Genomic DNA, 20,570 nt, shown 5'->3' with positions numbered 1-20,570 from the left:
AGGCTGTCTAGAGTACAAGGTCAGAATGAGAGAAGGTGTGGCAGCAGGGTCCCCCAGTCTTAATCACATCTCAGATCATCCACTCACTGTCCCCAGTCCCAGGGCCCTTTCATGCCTGTGACCTACCCTACACTGGCTCATTCATACCCTGCTTCTCCTTGACTCCCTCCAGCCTAAAATGCTAAGGGAGGAACATATGTATATCAATACTCCCGCTCACTAGACTCAGCTCAGAAACAGACAGAGGGAAGGACAGACACCTCACTGCGTCTCGGGAACGCATGCATCAAGTCATTTGCAGACACATTCACCTTAGAAAATACTCTATGGACATCTGTTCACACCCCTCCTGCCCATAGGTAAGGAACCCCAGATGGCATGGGCCCTGATCACTTGCTCCCAGTGGCCCTGCCTGCCCATATCTGAGCCAGATGCTGATGCAGCAGACTGGGCAGCTCCAGGGAAGCAGAAATTGGAAGCTCTCCAGGGAGAGGGGGTCTAACCAGCATCCTCATTAATCCACAGCTAATTGGGAGGAATAGAAGAGAAATTAGCTGTTCAGGAAAGCGTGGTCAGAAGGATCATAAAGGATAGAATGAATCTTGCTAAAGATTCCAGATGATAAATGAATCTTGCTGTCCTAAACCTCACTGCAGACACAATCTCAATTCCAAGTGACAGGGCATTTAGCAGGAAAATTAAAGCCACGCCTGGACATGGACGAATGCACGCCACAGAGAGCTGTGCCAACAACACAGTCCTATTAGCAACACTGTCATCCAGGCCCTGCCTGTCTATCAAACAGTCTCAGGCCAGCCCTAGTCACCAAGGTCCTGATGGTCACCCAGTGCCTGTGAGCAGTCTCCAGATGTCCCCCAGCCTCACTGCTCTGCCCCCTATAACATAACATCTCACATTCTCTCCTATATGTGCCCAATCTGCCAAGAAACACTGGGGATTGGGCACCAAACCTGGCACTTGGCAACAGTCAGCTGTGTACTGCGGGTCTACCCTGTGCCAAGCAGGAAAGTAGGGGGATAGTGGAGTAACAGAAGGCACAGACACCATCCTTGGGGGAGCTCACAATCTGTGAGGGAGGTTGGGCTCTCAGCTGCACACGGGCAATGTCAGCTCTGGTCACACGGAGCCAACTGAGCAGTATGTATGTACATATGAAGGAAGGGGCCGGGTTCTGGGGAGGCAACCCACCGAGTCATATACAATAGTACTGAATTCATCACCATAGTGCACATCAATTCAACATGTCAAAAGCAGCCCCGTCATGGTACTCAAAGAAGGAAGGGCCTGAAGGAACACAGGTAGAGACCCCTGGGTCTGTCTAACTCAACTTCTTGGCCTCAGGTGGAAGGAAATGGAAGTAGAAAGAAGCAATCTGCTATAGGAAGGCAAAGGAAGATAGCCTTCCTGATTTTTTATTTATATGCCCCAATATCCTTGAGAGGGACTACATGTGCAGGGAGATGGGTTTCAGAATATTGGCATCTTCTACAGATGTTTCCTTTCTCTCCTCAACAGTGAACCTGCCAGAACCAGGTACTGGCCTCCTGCTGCTCAGGCCCCATCCACCTCAGTCAGGCAGGACACAGGGGGCTGACCTAGCTGCAGGGTTCTCCACCAGGCTGAGGCCCTGCTGACCAGAGTGCTCAAGGGGCTGTGTGCAGTCTAGGGGAGCTCAATTTGTAGTGTATCAGCCTTTGTTGAAATCATTGGAGAATACAGTAGCACCCTCTTCCATCTCAGAAAACACAACCTGGGGACACAGTGGGTTTGCTTCCATGTTTCAGCAGCTTTCAGGAGCCTCCAGTCGGGACAACTGGGAGCATTAGGAAATTGAGCAAAATGTGGACGGACTCCAGGTTCTCTGAGGCTCCCTGGATGGCTAGCAATCTATGTCTCAGTCTACACCCAGCTCCTTGGTTCTGGCAAACCCCAGGTTTCTTTACAGAGCTTAAAAGACTACATTGGCTCTAGCCCATTGAGCTATGGATTAAGCAGGAGCCAAGTTCATATCCTGGAGGCAGACCTCCCAGGCTTGAATCCTGGCTTTGCCACTTACTAGCTTGTAATTTGGGGCAAATTACTTGATATCTGTGTTGCTAGATTGTCATCCGTGTAAAAAGGATGGAAATATTAAGTAGAAACATAAGCAATGGCTGATATTGGACCCATTTTTTACTTATAAAAATGCCATTTCATACACTCTGATACTCTACTTATCACAGGGCTGGATTGTAAAGAGAAAATGAGTTACTTATCCACATTAAGCACTTAATAAACATTTGCCTCTTTCTCATAAAAATAAACAGAAAAGAGGCAAATTAAGAGGATGCAAAATAAAGAAATTGCCGGCATCTGGTGGAGCTAAGCAGAGTCCCAGATTCCATCCAGAATTAAGCACGGTTTGATTGAATCACCCATGTTTCAAAACCACCGAGTGCCAAGTCCAAGGCCAAACACCTGTCTCCTCCCTAGGACCATGTGCTTCCTGCTCGACATTTAAGGTGACTTGTAAAACCTGTGAGAGGCAGGACAGTTAAAGGTGAGAAGGGATTGCCGGAGCTAGAGAGGAAGGACAAATAAGGGCAGGAACATAGAACATAGAATGGGAGCTCAGAATCCTAAGAGTTGACCACACTTTTCTTCTGGGGGTGTTGACTGCTGACACCGTGAACAGGCGATCTAGGTAAGAACACTGTCCTGAGAGAGTGCACTGTCCTGAGTGTGCACGTGCACGCATGCAGTAGTAAGGGGGACTCTGGGATTCAGCACCAGGTATCCAGGCAGGGTTGATCATCTAAGCCAGCAAGGACAAGGTTACAGGTTCTGAGTAAGTCCCCAAATGCCAGCTGTGATTCAAAAATTTTTGGTGCCCCCAAGCTCTTCTCGGAGGAAAAGCATAAGGAAGTCAAACACTTTTGTTTATATCTTGCTTTGAGCTGGTCTTATGTCAACATGGTGACCACATCAAAAGCTCTGATTGGCAGTTACTTATGGAAAAAAATCAAAAATGTCTTTCAAGCAAGGGAACCATGTGGTGAATATACTCTACAGTGGAAGCCTCTGGCCTGACTCAGTCATATGAGCTCAGAAGGGCAGCTTCACTCCCTGTCCTTCAATAGAAACTGGGAAGGAGGAGAAGCCCCCAGGCAGACTTTGCCTTTTGAACCAGGCAGAGAATGTGTCCTCGTGTCCTTGTGGAGAGGAGGGGAAGCCGCTGCATGGGGCTGCATTTCAGTGCTGGAGAAGCAATGCCTGGGGGCTTCTGCCCACCCTGGCATCTGGAAGTGGTGATGGTGGTCTGACCCCAGCAAGATCCTCAAGAGAAATTCACACAGGTATAGCATGAGGTCCCCTACGGGAGTGGGGCAGGTGGCAGCAGGTGCCATATGCAGTACACAGGCCAGGTTTTTCAGGTTGAGTCCTAACTATGTCACATGACCCTGAACAAACCACCTAAACAAGCTGTGTCTCAGTTTTGCAGTCTCTACAGCGAGGATGATGATACAACTCCTTCCTCACATAAGATTGTTGGGAGAATTCCATGGTTGTGAAAACAGTAATGTGTTTGTTTCAAGGTGCTCAAATATCAGCAGTTTCAGGCCTAATAGCCAGTGTTTAGAAAATGCTTAGCACCTAGTAGGCATTTGATAATAGTGGCCAACAGGTGCTCTTTATTATGGGTCGTGTAGTATATAAAGCTCATTTAATCCTTCCAGCTCCCCTATGAGGCAGGAGCCACTACTCATTATTACCCCCATTTTACAGATGAGGCACAAAGAAGTTAAGCAACTTGCACTAGGTCCCAGACTGGGATCTGAACCCAGGCAGTCTGCAGTCAGAGTACGCATTCTTATCATCATGGCCTACAGCCTCTGGATAGCTACTAGCCACCGTTATGGCTATTCCTGGAATCCTGAATTGCCACCTTACATGGACTCCAGTTCTGCCTCCTTTTCACCCCTCAGCCCAGCCCATTCGCAGGGCACCTTGGTGCAAGCAGGGCAGCCTCTTACCTCCTCCATTTTTCTGGCACAGGTAGGGGAATCTCCAGATGTTGCCGAGGCCCACGGAGAAGCCGATCTGGGCCAGGATGTACTGCAGCTTGCTATTCCAGGCTGGTCGGTCCTCTGCGTCCAGCTCCTCCTCCGCTGCCTTCTGCTTGCCACCTGCCTCACCGGACACATTCAGTACACTCTGCTTATAGTCCACAGGCTCCTCAAGGGCCAGCAGGTCAGCCACTGACTCGGTGACATGTTCATTGCTGTGCTCACGTTGGGTCACCTTGCTGTTCTTCGGCATGGGTGCCACCGGGGCCGTGCAGCCCTGCTCCCCAGCACAGAGAAGGTGGGACTCAGCTGCTGTCAGCTCTTTCTCATCCAGGGACCTATGAAAACAGGAGAGCAGGAGAGGATTAACTGAGCACACCGGGGAGGTAGGGGACCCAAAGCAGATACAACCTGATCAACTCCCTGGCACACACTCTGAGGCTGGACGAGGGCCTCAAAGGTTGAGCTTGCCTCTCCTTCCCATCATGCCCCCATTGCAGAGTTCAAGGTCTGCATGCTCAGTTTTCCCAGAGATCCCCTCTGAGCATAAGAGAAAGGTAAACTTAATGGGGCAAAGTGGGCAAACCCATCCACTGAGCAGGAGTAAAGGGTCACCCATCATGCCACTGCCCTTTTCATACTGCAGAGCTGAGAGTGTTCCAGACCCTTGGGAGACCCCCACAGCTTTCCCCCTTCCAGGCTGACCTACCTGTCTGGTATTCTATTGAGCTAAAACCACTTGGTGGGACCCAGGAAAACCAGTGTCTGCCTTTTCTGGGGTCTTTCTATTCAAAATATAGTCCATGGACCAGTAGCATGACCAGGCGCTTGATAGAAATGCAGAATTTCAACCCCACCCCAGACCTACTGAATCACTCTCTGCATTTTTACAGGATTCCCAGGTGATTTAGAGAAACATTAACATTTGCACCTCACCCCCACCAAAAAAAAAAAATGTAGTGCCCTCACAGTGGGGCCCCTGGGTGCTACCAAGGCACCTTCATTTCCTTGGCAGAAACAGCTGACCAGGCTCGGTTAAGGATTCTGGCACCAGAGACCTAGAAGTATTTGCTTGGTGCCAACAAATCCTGGGTCATTGCTCAACGTTGACATTATCTGAGGGCCACTGCAGCCAGGAGCTGGTTCTCCATCCTTCAGAGACAGTTTTACGGCAGATAATGTCTGCACAACACGGGTGGGGAGGCAAAACCCTCCCCTGCTCCAGCAGGTCCTCATTTGTCATTCATGCCTTCCCTTAAAGAAATAAAGCACCAAGAAAATGAATCCTTGAAGAATTCTAACACCCGCTATATTTCAAGGCACCTCCTCATTAAGGGGAGGTTGGAGGATTTAAAATTAAACACACACACACACACACACCCCAGTCGGTAGTTGCCCTGCATCTTTCTAGGGATGTAAATTATCCAGCTCTGTAATTACTTTATTAAGAGAACGAGCTGTCCCTGGAAGCCGGGCTTGCTGCTTATTCTCCTCCTTCTACATCTGTGCCACCTGAATGGCACAGGCAAGGTTGCTGGGCAGCAGAAGGGCACAGAGGTACCCTTCCTGCTAGCCTAGACCCAGAATTCCTGGCTGACTCTAATCAAAACCTGACCTTTGAGGGAATCCAGCCAGCCAGGTCCTGCTACACATGTGGTGAAGCTGTGAGGCCCAGCAGGTGGGGATAATTGTCTATGCTGGTCCTTGGGATGGACTAGCCCTCCCCAGAGGGATGGATCATATTAGCAGGTGACACTTCCCTGCCTTCTTCACCCAAGGGCAAGAGTGAATCTTCAGCAATATGCCCTTCCACCCCGGGAACAGTCAGGGTCTTGGGCTTTGGTGGAACGGAGACAGAGCCAGCCTGCCTAAAAGACCTCAGGATCCCCTTTAAAAAGCTCTCTACTGGGACTCCATTGTGGGTCAGCTGAACATCCCACTGTATCCTGGAGGGTGCTCCAAAGTGGCACTTAGGTGTCTGTGAACCCTGTGGCCCGCAGCCTCCCTCCAGGGCTGCTGTGTTCCTCATGCTAGACAAATAAAGGGTTATAAAGGGATTTGTGCAATAGGAGGCCTGTGTTCTGGCCTAGGATGTCAGTTTGAATCCCACCCTGACCCCACCCAGGAGGTCCCTGTCCCCAGGGTGCTCAAATAGAAACCATACGCAAGGGCTGCTTCTCTGGGCACTGCCTCCTCCTCCTGAGCTCACATGGAGAGCTTTTATTAAAGACTGGCGCTGAGGCACAGGGTGAGGGTCCCTCTGGAGACTGCAGGCATGGGGGTGCCTTGGCTCTGAGCCTCTCTCTCACTATTCTGCCTACAACAGGATTGGATCAGAACAATCTGCAATGCATTAGGTCTGATTTAATGATCATCAAGCCACAGCTGGAAAAGAAGCAAGGGAGAGTCCCCCTAGTCTGCAGAATTCATCTTGATGCTGGCCAATTGAAACACACATTTCCCCATAAATAGCCTGGTGAGTGGCAGCTCGGTCACCAACATGAGCAAGGGTTGGATGGAAAAAAGCACTCTTTTAAGCTAAGAGGACTCAAGGACAAAGTTAGCACATTCTGGAAAAGTCAGAGAAGGACACTGAAAGCAGCATCCGGGCAACCACAGGTCCACGCTTAATGCTGTATAAGCTTCCTCCTTTTCCCCACGATGTCACTGAGGTGTCTGAGCATCCTGCACTGCAGGATGGGGGCCTAGGGAATCCCTGTGTCATCAGATTTGCAAGATGCAAAGGGCTGATGTGAACCTGCAAGCTGAGGTTCTGGGTTATAATCACAGTTGGGAAGTGCCCGGTGACTGGGACTATGCCCAAGTAGCAGCAGAGCCACATTCTGAGAAATAAAAGCTTGAGGAATCCTAGCAATTCCCCCACTTTACATATATGGCAACTGAGGCCCAGAGAGAAAAAGAAAATAATGGCTCAGAACTACTCAGGTCCTCCTGACACCCTGATCAGAGTCTCCTCCAGGGAGTTTCACCTACTGAGTTGGGCTCAGTAAAGATGGAAACAGAGAGAGGGCAGATGGGTGTAGGGGTTTAGGGCAAGGACTCTGAAGTCAGACAGGCTAGGGTTTGAGAGTTCCCATTCATTCATTCACTCACTCACTTGCTCACCCAAGTGACTCCCATATACCATGATCTTTCTAGGGGCAAGGGATACAGCAGTGAACAAAAAAGGCCATGTGTCCCTCTTGTGGAGTTCACAAGAGAGCCAGAAACTAAGAAATAAACGTCAAACATAACGGCCAGGGGTGATGTGTGCTCCACAGAGAAATAGCAAGTAGGAGTGGGGGAAATGGCAGGCTGTTCCTTTATGCTGGGGGTGGGGAGGCCAGGAAAGGCCTCTCGGTGACATTGGAGCAGAGGCCTTAATGACAGGAAAGAGCATTGGCTGAGAAAAGAGCCTACTGAAAGGAAGCAGTATGAGGAATTCCAGGAACAGCAAGGTGGCCGGAGTCACCAGAAGGGAGCGGCAGGGAGGGCTGGCCCCTGGAGACCTTGGCCACGCACTAGCTGTGTGCTCTTTGGACAAGGCACAAATCACGGGAGCATCAGTCTCCTTGTGAGGAAAACAATTACATCTAATGACAGTTCCCTTCTCTCTCTCAGGGAAGGCTGCTGAAAGGAGCCAATGAGTTACCACAATTGAGTGCCTGGCATACAGCTAGGCACACGGGGAGGATCCAAAGGGTAGAGGCTGCTGTCTGGAGGCCTGGCATTATTTACCTTTATCCATTTAAAATATGTAAGTGCCCATATCTACATCTGGACACAGAAATCCCCGCTCCCTCTTAAGGAAGGGCCAAGGAGACGTGGGATTCGAAGATAGGAGGTAGACAGAAGCATTTTTCCTCACCTCAGAAACGTCTACTTGGGTTAGCAAGAACTGGCTTCCTCCTGGGGCTGCCGGCCAGCACCTTACAAAGCCCTGCCACTCACCATACCCCAGTGGACGAAGGAGCGAGGTACAGGGCACATTGAAAAGATAGACAATAAAATGTAAATAAAAATAAGGCCTCAGGTGAAAAGTTGGGCATTACTATTAATAATAAAAATACAGTTCAGACATGATATCTGTAATCATTTGAAACCACTTAACAACATTTTCTTTCTTTCTCAAGGTACCAGTGATGGAAACCAGGGGTACTTAACCACTGAGTCACAACTCCAGCTCTTTTTATTTTTTTATTTTGAGACAGGGCCTCACTAAATTGCTGAGGCTGGTCTTGAATTTTTAATCCTCCTACCTCAGCTTCCCAAGCCCTTCAGATTACAGGTGTGTGCCCTCATGCCTGGTCCACTTAACATTTTTACATGTTCTACTGGTACAGAATAGAGTAGTGATCCTGCTCATCAATTGTTCAATCTGAGTTTAAATCCCAGCTTCACTCCGTATCAAGTGCTTAGTTTCAGTTTCCTCACCTGTCCCAGGAGCTCCAAGTGCCCCCTAAGGCTGAGAGGAGGGTAAATTGTGCAGGTCCTAGGGACCCCCAGGGGTCTCTCACAAATGCTTCCTCTTCTTGGGCTGTCGCTGGATTCACACTGTCACTGCTGCCAGGGAATTAAGCTGGCAGTTGCCTTCACTCCAGGTGACAGATGGGGGTGCCAAGACCAGGACAGTGCAGACTGTGGTGCTCAGCACCCAGGTCTCCCTGCTTCTGGACTCTCTCCATGCCCCAAGCTGAAAGTCTTCTTTAAAGGGGAAGTGGAGGCAGCAGAGACTTGGAACAACCCTCCCTCTCCCCAAGCCTCACTCCTGGTCCTCTGAAGCCTGGAATCCACGTGCTAGTGAAAGAACAGCTTCCAGATCAGAGCACGGGAATGCAAAGAGCATCCAACCAATAACCCCAAAGTATAGCCTGGGACAAGCACAAGCCTTGCCTTTGCATCCCATAGAGCCAGCCACAATTCAGGCATCAACCAGCTCTGCAGACTGGTACCACTGCCCTGACCTCCCTGGACCTCCGTTTCCCTGTGTGTAAAATGGGTTGGTCTGGATGACATCTAAGGCCCCTTTCAGCTCCAGCATATATCCAGCAAGTGCCCCTCCTGCATGTGGGTATGAGCAAGGCATCTCCTGCCTCTGGCACCAGGTGACGCAGACTCACAGTACGTCTGTTCTGTCCCCTCTGTCAGCTGACAGCAAGCCGGAGCATCGTGAAGATGTGCTGACAATCAGCCCAACCATATTCTCATTATCCCCCTGTAGTAGCTGAGGTGGGTTGTAAAGTTGCGCTCACGAGCAACACGTCAGATGATGGAGGTGCATGGTACTCTCTGAAAGGAACGCCTCAATTACCTAAAGCACGATGCAGAGGGGCTTGTGTGCTGAGCAGGTCCTCAGTGCCAGCTTGTCACTTAGCAACCATGCGGCTTACAGCTCAGAATAGCTCATGTGAGAGAAGCAGGACTGAGCAGTGAACTGTGAATCTTCTTCAAAGAGAAAAAAATAGCGCGACTAGGAGGCAGACAGGTAAAAATATCTCCTGCCAGAGCACTGACGGCTTCACCACAATTTTTCAAACAGGGCATCTGGCAATGAGCTCATCCGGGGCCACACCTACACCCCCTCCCCTACCCTGCAGCAGCTGGAGAAGGGGGAACGGGTGTCCTTCCAGGATGCTAAAGTCAGCCACTCTGAGCACCTGCTTCTAGTTCTGGAGTGTCTCTTGCTCAGGAAGGCTGTGTCGGGTCACCTAAGGGACAAACTCCCCATGGGAACTCAGTGGGGAAACTGCCATCTTTGGGGAAGCAAGCAGTCAACTTGACCCCAGACCCCATGGTACCCACTTCACCCAGCCCCACAGTGTACCCAGCTCTGTCACCCTCAGCTCTGTGGCACTAGAAAGAGTGTTGTGACCCAGCTCAGCCTCAAATAGATGAGACAAACTAGAAGCAATGGGAGAAGGCCCAGCTCCCAGGCCTCAGAGTCCCGTTCAAGATTATCTGGCTGTGAGAGGGGACCCTGGCCAGGTTGCCTTCTGTCGGAGTGCCTGGCAGCTTCCTGATTTCCATGTGACAAGCAGTTGTAGCCCCAACAGCTTTTCTAATTACCTCCGAGCCTCTGGGCTTCCACTGAGGTTAAACTGTTATCAGAGCCACAAATTGTCCTCCAAATTATTTTAATTGTTTTATGGAAACCTCTGACAGTCACCTGGGCAAACAACTCCTGATAAGACCTGGCCACGGCTTGGCATCTGCTCTCCCTTCTTTCTCTTCCAGGGCACACAGGCAGAGACCCCACCATTCTCAATCTCTCCCACCTTCACCCCCATCGAGTGTCGTAACGTCCTGCCAGGTGTTCAGCTCTGCCCTGTTCCCACCCCTCCTGCTCTGCTTCAGAACTTCTCTTCTGCTAGACACTCACTGCGGGCTCCCAACTCACTTCTCCCTCCCACATGTCGCCTTCAGAGGCATCTCCTGGAAATACCATGTCGCCCCACTCCCACTGCCTACTGAAGAGAGCCCAGGACTCTCTCCAAGACATTTGCCCCCCTGCAGGACTCCCCTGGGCTTCCACTTCCTACCAGCTCATTCTACTCCATCTGCATAAGCCCTCCCCCTCCTCTGCCTCCTGAAGCCTTCTGGGTCCCAGGCCTCAACTCCATGACACCTTCTGCAATTCTCTGAGTAAGCACTGACGTCCTTTTTTGCTGCCCTTCTCAGTACACTCCTCGTGAGACCGTTTTATGCTTTCACCATCCGGCTTTCTGAAATAACCAGTTGTTAATGTGCCTGATTCTTTTTTCCAAACAGGAAGTTCCATGAAGGCAGGAGCCCAGGTGTGCCAACTTCATATCCACTCTTCACTACTCCCTGCCCAGCCAGCGCCTGGCATGCGCAGGTTATCCTACCAATTTTCTGGGGGCAGAATAGGGTACTTAACAGATGTTCTGGATCCCTGACTCCCCATCCTGAGAACAACCTGCTTCGCGTGTTGACATCCTAACGGCAGCCTTCACCTTGGAAACCAAGAGGCATGGGTAAAAAGTAAACAGAGCTGACCAGAGAGACATTTAAACTGACTAGAAGTCTGCATTTTGACCCAGTCAGGGGGACTCTAATCAAGTGCAGCTCTCAACCCATGTGGGGAGGACCCCAGGACTTGGAAGCCAGCTTTCTGTTCCTTATTCCATTGTAAAATAAGGAACATCACTTATTTACCAACTGCATCTGGTTACCACATGGATGGAAGGAGGAGGAAAGAAAAGCTTTGGGGAAAATCAAATAAACAGGCTGGTAATTTTCTGACTCCATTTCACCGATTTGTCAGGTTTGTGTTTGGGTCTCCCGTTTCATATCACAATTGACAAGGCCAGATTCTGGTGTCTTTCTGTTATAGGTGTTCAATAAATATGATAAGAATGAATTAAATGAGTGCATGAGTACACGGACACATTTTGAATGCCCCCAATTTTCTACCGTCTGAGGTATTTTTCCAGCTTCCGATCTTTCCCATATTTTGATGTAATAGTCTGATCCCAAGAGCATGACCCAAGTGACAGTTTAAAAACTAAGGTACTCCACAAAGCCTGGTCATCAATGATTTTTTTTTCTTCTTTTTAAAAGGAGGCAGTATTGTACTCCACCTTTCCCCCTCTGTAGACAGGAACCATTCTCATCGCAAAAAAAAAAATCAGTTTTGGATAAGACAGTCTAGCACGGAGCGTGGGACTGGTAGGACCGTTTCCAACAACCAATCAGGTCAAGGAGCTGATGGGACCTTCCAAAGCCCCCTTCTCACCTCCAGGTTGCATTTGTGGAATATGCTCTTTGCCCTGGATATTTTGTTTTCTTAGCTAAGAGAAAAAAAGAAGCAGGAAGAGGGGCAGATGGTCCAGAGGGGGAAGAACTGGCACTGGAAAGCGTGGGCATGGCCAGTGCAAACAAGATCTTTTGGTTCCTTTTTACCGTTTTGTGCCACAGGGAAAGCGTGCTCAGTAGGTAAGCAAGGGCAGCCCGGCACACCCCGCCCCCACAGGCTGCTCTTCTACTAGAATTCAGGTGCTGAGCAATCTACTGAAGGCAGAGTGGGATGTAGCAAGAAAAACGGTGACAACAGCAGCATACAGGCCACACTGCTGGAATGCCACCTCTGGGGCAGCCACTGGGCAGAGAGCCTTACTTCTAGGATCTCCTTTAATCTTGCCAGTAATGGTCACAGGTGAGGACCACTATCACTCCCAATTTGCAAATGAAAAAGTGGAGGCTCCGAGGGATTAACTGCCTCTATTTCATTGAACTCAAGATCCTTGATTGTGACACTTGCTTGAGCTTACCAGAACTAATGGAAGGTTTTTCACTCAAGTAGGTCACCCCTGTCACAGACCAACTGCCATTTTGAAACAGCGATCGATTACAATCATCTCCTGTTTTGTCTTGTTGTTTTCTTTCTTTGCAGTACTGGAGATTTTCCCTGGGTTACTGCCACTGAATTCCACCCCTAGCCCTTTTTATTTTGAGACAAGGTCTCACAAAGTTGCCCAGTCTGGCCTTGAACTTCCAATACTCCTGCCTCAATCTTCTGTGTAGCTGGAATTACAAGCCTGGATCACTGTACCAGACTCCCATACCCTGATTCTAAGACATGGTAATGTGCAAAAGTATGTATCTTGGAATCTGAACTTAGACAACTTGTCCATAGGCACAGGATCAAAACTAGAGGCGTCTGGTTTGCCATTGACACAGTCTGACTCTAGAACGTGACTTCCAATCTCACAGCTGTCCTAGGAAGATCACAGGGTTTAGGGCCAGGAAAACCTAAATTTGAGTCCTGCTCTGTCATTTACCAGCTGGGAGTCTTTGGGAAGGTATACAACTTCTCTTGCTTTCAGCTTCTGGGCCTGAAAAGATGGGGGATGAAGGCTGAGTATAAAATGAGACAAACATAAAGGTTGTGCTCAACCGAGGCCAGACACTCCAGAGACCAGCACCAGCTGCCCCCTGAAGGTGAGAGCAAACCAGGAAGGAATAAAGGCACATTGCCACCTCACCTTGTCCCACAATGCCCTGGAACCCATGTGGAGCACACTCCCAGGAACTGGTGGGAACACAGGTGCTCAGTACTCCAAGTAACTTCCCATTTCTTGGACTGGAAGCAGAAAGAAGCCCAGACTCCTATCAATGACAGGCACTGCTGAAATATGGATTTTTACACATTCTTCTCTCTCCTCCTTCTTTTCTTTTACTTCAACGAATATTTACTGCATATTATGTGCCAGGACCTGTTCTAGAACAGCAGAGAACAGAGTGCACTCTGTTTCTGCCCTGGGCGATTTATATTCTAGTGCAGAGGGACAAATAAAAATCAAATACATAATTTATAATGTGTTTATAGACCTCTGTCTGTAGCGCATACAAATGCATCGAATATATAACAGGATGATGGGATGGAGTAGGGCAGGGGTGCTATGAGACATGGTGGGGGGGGGGTAAAGGAAGCACACTTTGATCAGGTGACATGATGGAAGAGAGTAAGAGAATGAGCCATGTGGACAACCCAGGACAGCAATCAGGGCTGTCCACGGCAACAAACAGTGCAGAGGCCTGCGCATGCTTGGTGAGTGCAAGGCCTAGAAAGAAGGGCCACATGCCTAGAGCACCCTGAGCCAGGGAAGACAGGAGGCACTGAGACAGGAAGACAGCAGGTGTTCCCAGCAGGCAGGACTCAGGCCGTGGAAAGCAGTTCGGGTTTCCTTTGGGGACTAAAGGGAAGCTCATGGAGATTTTCAGCAGACATGTTATGTGTTCCAAATAACATATTGTATTTTTTAGTGTTTAAGGCCCAACTCTTTTAAAAGGGATTGCTGGCTGCGTGTAGGACAAAAGTGAGGAAACTGAGGACAGGTCAGAGACAGTGGTCGCCTGGGTCAGGCTGCTGGGTGAGGTTTAGGTTTTAAAGAGAAAGGAAAACCCAGCCCTAGGGGTCAAAGGGCATATCCAGTCCCTGGCAGGGAGGGAGACCCATGAGAGTATACTGATTTGAAAAAAAGAAAAAATGTAAAATTAGATGTGAAAAATGAAGTTCAGGAGCAATGAGTGTGGGCCTCACTCCCTTCTTTCCTGATCCATGGGGTCCACCATTATAGGCCACGTGGGGGGCTCAAGGGGGTACCAAATGGGTCCTCATAGCATCTGCCCAGTCCTCTGATCTGCATTTTCTTAAAGTCTCTTCTTTCTTTTGTCCAAGAGAGAGACAGAAGGAACAAGGGTGTCCAATTACCCGAGATACCCAACAGCCAACTGAAGAGCACTTGAAGGAATAGTGATCAGAAACCCTTAATTACAGTCCCCACATGATGTCTCCTTCCTGAGAATGAGAGGGTTTGTGTCTCTTTCCTCACCAGCCTTCAGTGCAGCTTTGTGGAATGCTGGGCAGGAAAGCAGTCCTGTTGGGAACAATCACAGTGAAGAACTACTATGCTTACAGACCTTATTTAGCCTCTCAACAACTGGAGACAGTACGGAATTCTTGTATTAGGAATGAAAAAGCTTAGGCTAATAGAAACTATTAATGCACAGGATGACCCAGCCATGAGTGGAAAAGTGAGGATTCAAACTGTGACCTACCACACCGTAGCCCATATTCTTTCTGATATACGAGTGCTTTCCAATCTTTTGCATGTTATGATACACAAAGAAAATAATGATGTGGCACGCAGGGGTCAATGTGCCATACTTAGGAGGCTCCACCACCCTAGGCCAACCCAGGCTACCCCAAGAGATGCAGGCATTGTGATTTCTGGGCCACATGCTTCCCCTTTACGGAACTGGTTGGGAATGTCTGTGATGTAGCTTGCTACCTTGCAGAATGATACACCCAAATCTCTCTCAACAAGTCAACAGTAGAACAAGCCCATCTACCACCATTTATTCCTGAAGTCAGAAGTTTCCTCACTTAGTGAGGCCCTTTTCCAAAACTAAGAAAATAATTCTCTCTGAATTAGTCAAATAGAGTCCCTAAATTACTAGCTAATGGCCTCAGTGGTGTGGCAGGACCGTGGACAGCGCCTGCTGGACACTCTGGGAATTAGTCCAGGTTGCTCAAGAGAGGAACATCTGCTCTCTTTCCCTTAGATCTTGGGAAGAGAAGGTCCATGTTCTCATTGAATACTCACCTGGTGGCACCTGCTGGAACACCCCACCAGGTGATGTTCACATCCTTCTTACAAGGTAGCTTTGGTAAACAGTGCTCCTGCTCTGTGCATAGCTCAAACCCTTAAAACCATAAGGGTTCAGGAGTCTTAAAAATAAAGAGAAAATGTAACTGGTAGGATTTTGGGGGTGTGGACCAATGAACTTTATTTGCAAACAAAAGAATAAGTGGTTAAATTCATGGTGCACAGAACCCAGGAGAACTTCTAATTAAATCAGTAATTAGAAATGATGGAGTAGAGTAAGAGGTAATTCATTACCTTTAGATGAGCTGCTGGGTGGTCTCTAGATGGCAGCATGGTGGCTCTGTGGGACAAGTGCAGCTGAGGAGGTGATCCCAGGGCCTGAGAGATGAGCATTTGCTCCTCTGGCCCTAGGTGGGCCTTTCTTCCACTCCACAAAAGCCATAGGACAAAAAACTAGTTGGGGACTCTGGTGACCTAAGACTCACCTAATCCAGAATTATTTTCTAACAAAACATTCCTGGTTCTGAACGTGAGAATAATTCAGTACAATAATTCACATTGCATCTAAGTGTGTTTTCTTTGTTTATGTTGTTTTTTTTTTTTTAAATCAGTGGGGGTTCAACTACTGAGCCACATTCCCAGCTCTTTATTTTCCATTTTGAGACAGGGTCTTGCTAAGTTGCTTAGGGCCTTGCTAAGTTGCTGAAGCTGGCCTTGAACTCAGGATCCTCCTGCCTCAGCTTCCTGAGCCGCTGGGATTACAGGCATGTGCCATCATGCCTGGCTGAGCTTATGTTTTCACAAATGAGTTTTCTGTACATAGTGAATATCTAATTATATATTTTGAAGTAGCTAGATTTACCCACAGGTGAACATTTTAATTTTTAAAAAGTTGCTCATGGGAAGAAGAAGAAGAAAAAAAGAATTATCAAAGGATCACACCTCCACAAAATGGCTGCCTCTGAAGCAAGGGCTTCTGGGAAGTCCTCTTTGTCCACTGGGGGGTGGGGGAGCACTAATGCTTACATTGCAGTTATCCACCCTCCCTTACAGGAACTTCTCCACAGAGATCTCCAGTGGCTTGGAGATGGCAGACGGGCTAGGACAGGCTAGGCCTGCGCCTCCAGAGATGGCGATTTCTCAGAGAGAGAAGAGACAGACAGGCAGGAAGAATCAGATTCCAGGTTTCCCAGAACAGCCAAGAACACAAGTGGCAGAGGCCTAGGGGTAAAGAGAGTGGGGTCTCCATGGGACAAGGCCAGGAAGCAAGGCGCATCCCTCTAGGCAGCCCTTACCAACAGCTGCTGTCAATCACCCTGGAGTCCTAGCAGTTTTGCTGTGGGTCTGGGGCCTCATCCGACACTGCTGAGAATCCCTGGCACACTGTCTGGCACAGAAACCTGACCCATGGAGCTCCCGTCAGCCACTGGCGTCCTTGATTCTGCAGATGCAGGAAATTCTCAGGGCAGCATTCAACCAGCTCTGACTCTTCTCCCCCTGCTCCAGGAACCAACCCCTGACTCGGACATGAAGTCCAAGGAATGAAGTCAGAAAGAGAAAGACAGAGACAGGACAGAAAGTGCCAAGATGGAGCTGGGGATTTCTTTGTGGATTCCAGACCACCTGGAACCAAACATCATATTCCTCAATCCTTGGAAATTTGGATTTGTTCATTTTTTTTTTTTTACCAGTTTCCCACTGTAGAGGCTGTTTGCCTCTTTTCAGGACACTAGCATGAAGAACAGAACCCACAGGTTCAGACAGCCTCATTTGGTTGGGTAAATGCTTCGACTGTCAGCAAACACTTATAAAGCGCCTATTAAGAAAACATCACACAGTCGTTAAGAGCATTAAGTTTAAAAATCTAACAGACCTGAATACCAGTTTCAGGTTGCTGCTCACTACCTGTGCAACCTTGAGCAAATTACTTAACTTCTCTGAACCTCACATTCCACATCTATAAACTGCAGATAGCAATATCGGTCTCCTGGGATTGTAGTGAAGATTAAACAAGAAACAAGATAGTCTGTGAATAAAGCACTTAGCCCAGCACAGAAGCCTCAATAAAAAAAAAAAAAACAAAACGGGATATTATCGCTGCACAAGTTGTGAGAATCCAGAGCTGCACTCACCCCTATTAAAAGTATACAAAGGGGGCATTTTGCCACAGAACACCGTCCTGGGCAGCAAGCACTCTAGCAATCTGGGACTGGAACTCTGGTAACCTGGGACATCATTTGAAGGAAGCTGGCCTAGGGTCTAAGATGTCAGGGATTTTTCCTATCCTGGTGCTCCAGATGTTTGGCTGTGAATATTTCCTGCAGGCCAGCCTGGGAGCAAGTGATAACTCAGACTTTGTCTAGGGAAAAAAAAAGCTCTAATCCACCTTCCCTTTAAACTCTTCTGCTGCTTATCTTAGCAGTTTTAAAGGGATTAATGATGAATCGTCCTGCTGCAGCAAAGCTGGACAGGAAGAATATAAGGAGAGAGAGGATGCCCAGGCAGAAAGACGCTGCAGCTCCAGAATCTTCTCATCTCTGTCTTCATCAGCCTTGGAATATGCTCCCAGGTTCAATGAGGAGGGCATTGGCTCCAGGGTGCATGGTGAATGCAACACACACACACACACACACACACACACACACACACTTCCAGTCTCAGACTGGAGTCCCCTGGGTCAGCATGGCCTCATTCTTGCTGTACTGAGTAAGGGTCCTCTAACAACCTTCAGTTTTGAGGTGCACACACCTTAGCTCAGCCCCAAGTCTACACGCATTACAGAGGGAAGAAGCAAGGGGCCCAGGGTCCTTCAGGAAAGTAGGAGACCCAGTCTTCCCTCTCCTTTCCAGGAAAGGCCAGCCTCGCCTCTCCTTAACACTTCTCTTGCACCTGCCAACTCTTTTATGGATAGGGCAAGTTGGAAGAGGGATGGCAAGACTTGCTCAAGAAGGTGGGGCCCCTGAAGTCCACCCAGCAAGTGCCACAGCTTGGGACCAGGCCACAGTCTTGAGCAATCCCAAGGAGGCAAAGTGTGTCCTGGAGTCTCACCTTGGAGCAATTGCATGTGGTCATAGGCACCCAGAAGATTCAATACAGCTGTACTTCCACACTCCAACACTTACTCAGCCTTCCATATACCCCTATTTTGCACTCAAGGGCAGAGATAGAAAGAGTCTCCTATGATTAAGATCCATAAGGTAAGGAGCGGAGAACTAACATCTAACAGCATCCACTATCTGTCCAGCACTGGGCTCAAAATAAGCCTGCAGAAAAGGTATCATAGTGGGCTGGGGATATAGCTCAGTTGGTAGAGTGCCTGCCTTGCATGCACAAAGCCCTGGGTTCAATTCCCAGCACCACCAAAGAAAAAGAAAAGCTACCATAGGCACCCCGCTTTACAAGTGAGGAAATAGAGGCTTCGGAAGTAAAGTGACTTGCCCAAGGTCACTCTGCTAGCACATGGCAGAGCACTGGGCCCAGCTGTGACCACCACAACAAGGCCTCCCCCTAGATTTCCCCTCAAAATCACTTCCCCACCTGGTCCTGTTCACCCTCTCCCATGGGTGGGAGTTCTGGGGTTCTTGCCTAGCAGCCAGGCAGCCTGAGCTCTACTCAATTGAGGACTTGCCTATCTTTAGCCAGTGGCTCCAAAACACTTGGGGCTCAGGCCATTCCTGCTCACGAGTCCTGTTAAAGAACTTCATTGAACTCACAGCAGCTGACACACGACTCTGTATGACTCAGACCAAACAAACTCCCTCCAATCAGAGCTGGTAGGCACGATTTGCCTCCTGCATTGAGTCACCTCCAGGCTGAGCTGCAGGGATTTGCTGAAACTCAACCACCTACTTAGCCACAGCTGTTCCATGTGAGAAAAAGCCCGGCAGAGGAGATAGAGCCTCTGATGGCCCCATGGATGGGCCATGGCCAAGGACAACCAGGTGTGACCGCAAAGCCCTTCCAGCCCAGGAGATAGACCCACCATACGCTGCCATGAGATAATGTAAGCTCAGTGTGAGGCATAAGAGGCCCCACTGTTCATCTCCTTTTTCTCCAGTGATCGGCACACCCAGCAAAGCCTAACAGACACTAAAGTCTTGATTGAATTTTTTTTTTTTTTTTTTTTTTTGAGCCACTACAAGATTTTCTCAGTTCCTGGAAGTTCCTGTTAAGAAGGGCAGTGCCTTGAAAAGAATCTTCCAACTCTACCCCATTCCTGCATCTCCCCAACTCAACCCCACCTGCCTCTTGATCACAGCTGAACTGCCCCAAATGTAGCTTTGATTAGAAATTTCCTAAAACAAAAGGCCTATTAATATATTTTTCAAAAATAAGAAAGATGAATAGGAGCAAATTCAAAAAGAAGTACACACTTGTCAGCGACAGGGTGAGTGGCTTCAGGACTTCTGAACTTGGAGCCCTGACAAGGTTGTTTGGGCTTTAAAAGGAAAAGTCCGGCTTCCTTCCAAGGCGGCCTCGCCCCTGGGGGAGCGGCCCTCCCCGGACTATCGCAAACATCCTGTGAGCACCGCGCACAGGTATAAATATGACAGAGCCATTCTCCGAGTAAGGCGCCCCCTCCAGATCAGCCGGCACCCGGTGTATGTCCCCTATTTCTGCCTTTCTGCTCCAAGATGCGCTTTGCTAGAGGGAGGAAGGGCTCCCCTCTAGTTCCGAATGGTGAGGACCGGCCCGAGGACTGGGAATTAAATATTCATATCGGGCGTGAGCGCTCTGCTTCTCTTGCCCATGTTACTGTCAAGGTCACGGGCCCGAGGCCCAGTGGCTGGGGCCGGGGTCCCCAGGAGTGCAGGAGCCTTCCGGCGGAATTGCGCCCTGGGCGCGCAGCTCTAGGCGGCGGGACCCGCCAGGCTAGCCTCCTCCCTGGTCCTCAGCGGGCGCTTGCCTCTGCAGCTCTGCCAAATTACCTCCGGAGTTCTGGGGCCCTTCTGAGCCCCAGAAGCTGAAGCCCAATGTCCAACCCCTACGTGCGCTGCTGGGCACCCTTGATGCGCCGGACTATCGGGGGCCGAGGGCTCCGTCGCCAGGCAACCACGGCTGAAGCAGCGGGAGGAGCCCGGCGCCAGCACAGGGTCTGGCGGACACCGGGGTACAGCCGCCTCGCACCTCCGTCCGTAGGCCTTCCTGCCCGGGGCGGGGCCAGGAGAGGCAAAGTTGCGGAGCCTGGTCGGATGGAGCCAGGCGGGGCGCGGCCGGCGACTCACCTGTCCCGCGTGGGCCGTCGCACTGACTCGGCCCTGCACTCCGGCCGAGTAGCTGCGGTCCCTGACCGATCAAGGGTGCAAAGTCTCTCCTACGGGCCGCCCAAGTCTGATGGCGACAGGCCGGGTCCGGGGCTGGAGGGGCCCCA

At 49.6% G+C, this 20,570-nt stretch overlaps 1 protein-coding gene across 2 annotated transcripts in view; it reads right to left on the bottom strand.

Annotated features, from left to right (window-relative positions):
* Slc6a17 (solute carrier family 6 member 17) overlaps positions 1-20,564 on the bottom strand; it is a 47,440-nt gene extending 26,876 nt beyond the window's left edge. The window contains exons 1-2 of one of the 2 annotated variants that reach the window (XM_015505129.2): positions 20,425-20,564; positions 4,035-4,405 (exon numbers count right to left, since the gene is read on the bottom strand). In XM_015505129.2, coding sequence (XP_015360615.1) covers positions 4,035-4,320 — 286 coding nt within the window. In that variant the 5' untranslated portion in view covers positions 4,321-4,405; positions 20,425-20,564. Of the gene's footprint in view, positions 1-4,034; positions 4,406-20,127; positions 20,150-20,424 lie in introns of those variants that run through there. The other variant, XM_048815140.1, reaches the window with a different exon arrangement.
* Between the last annotated feature and the right edge of the window lie 6 nt (positions 20,565-20,570).

This window comes from Marmota marmota, unplaced genomic scaffold (assembly GCF_001458135.2).
Source record: "Marmota marmota marmota unplaced genomic scaffold, marMar, whole genome shotgun sequence".
NCBI classification, from domain to species: domain Eukaryota; kingdom Metazoa; phylum Chordata; class Mammalia; order Rodentia; family Sciuridae; genus Marmota; species Marmota marmota.
This window is presented reverse-complemented; position numbering and strand designations above follow the sequence as displayed.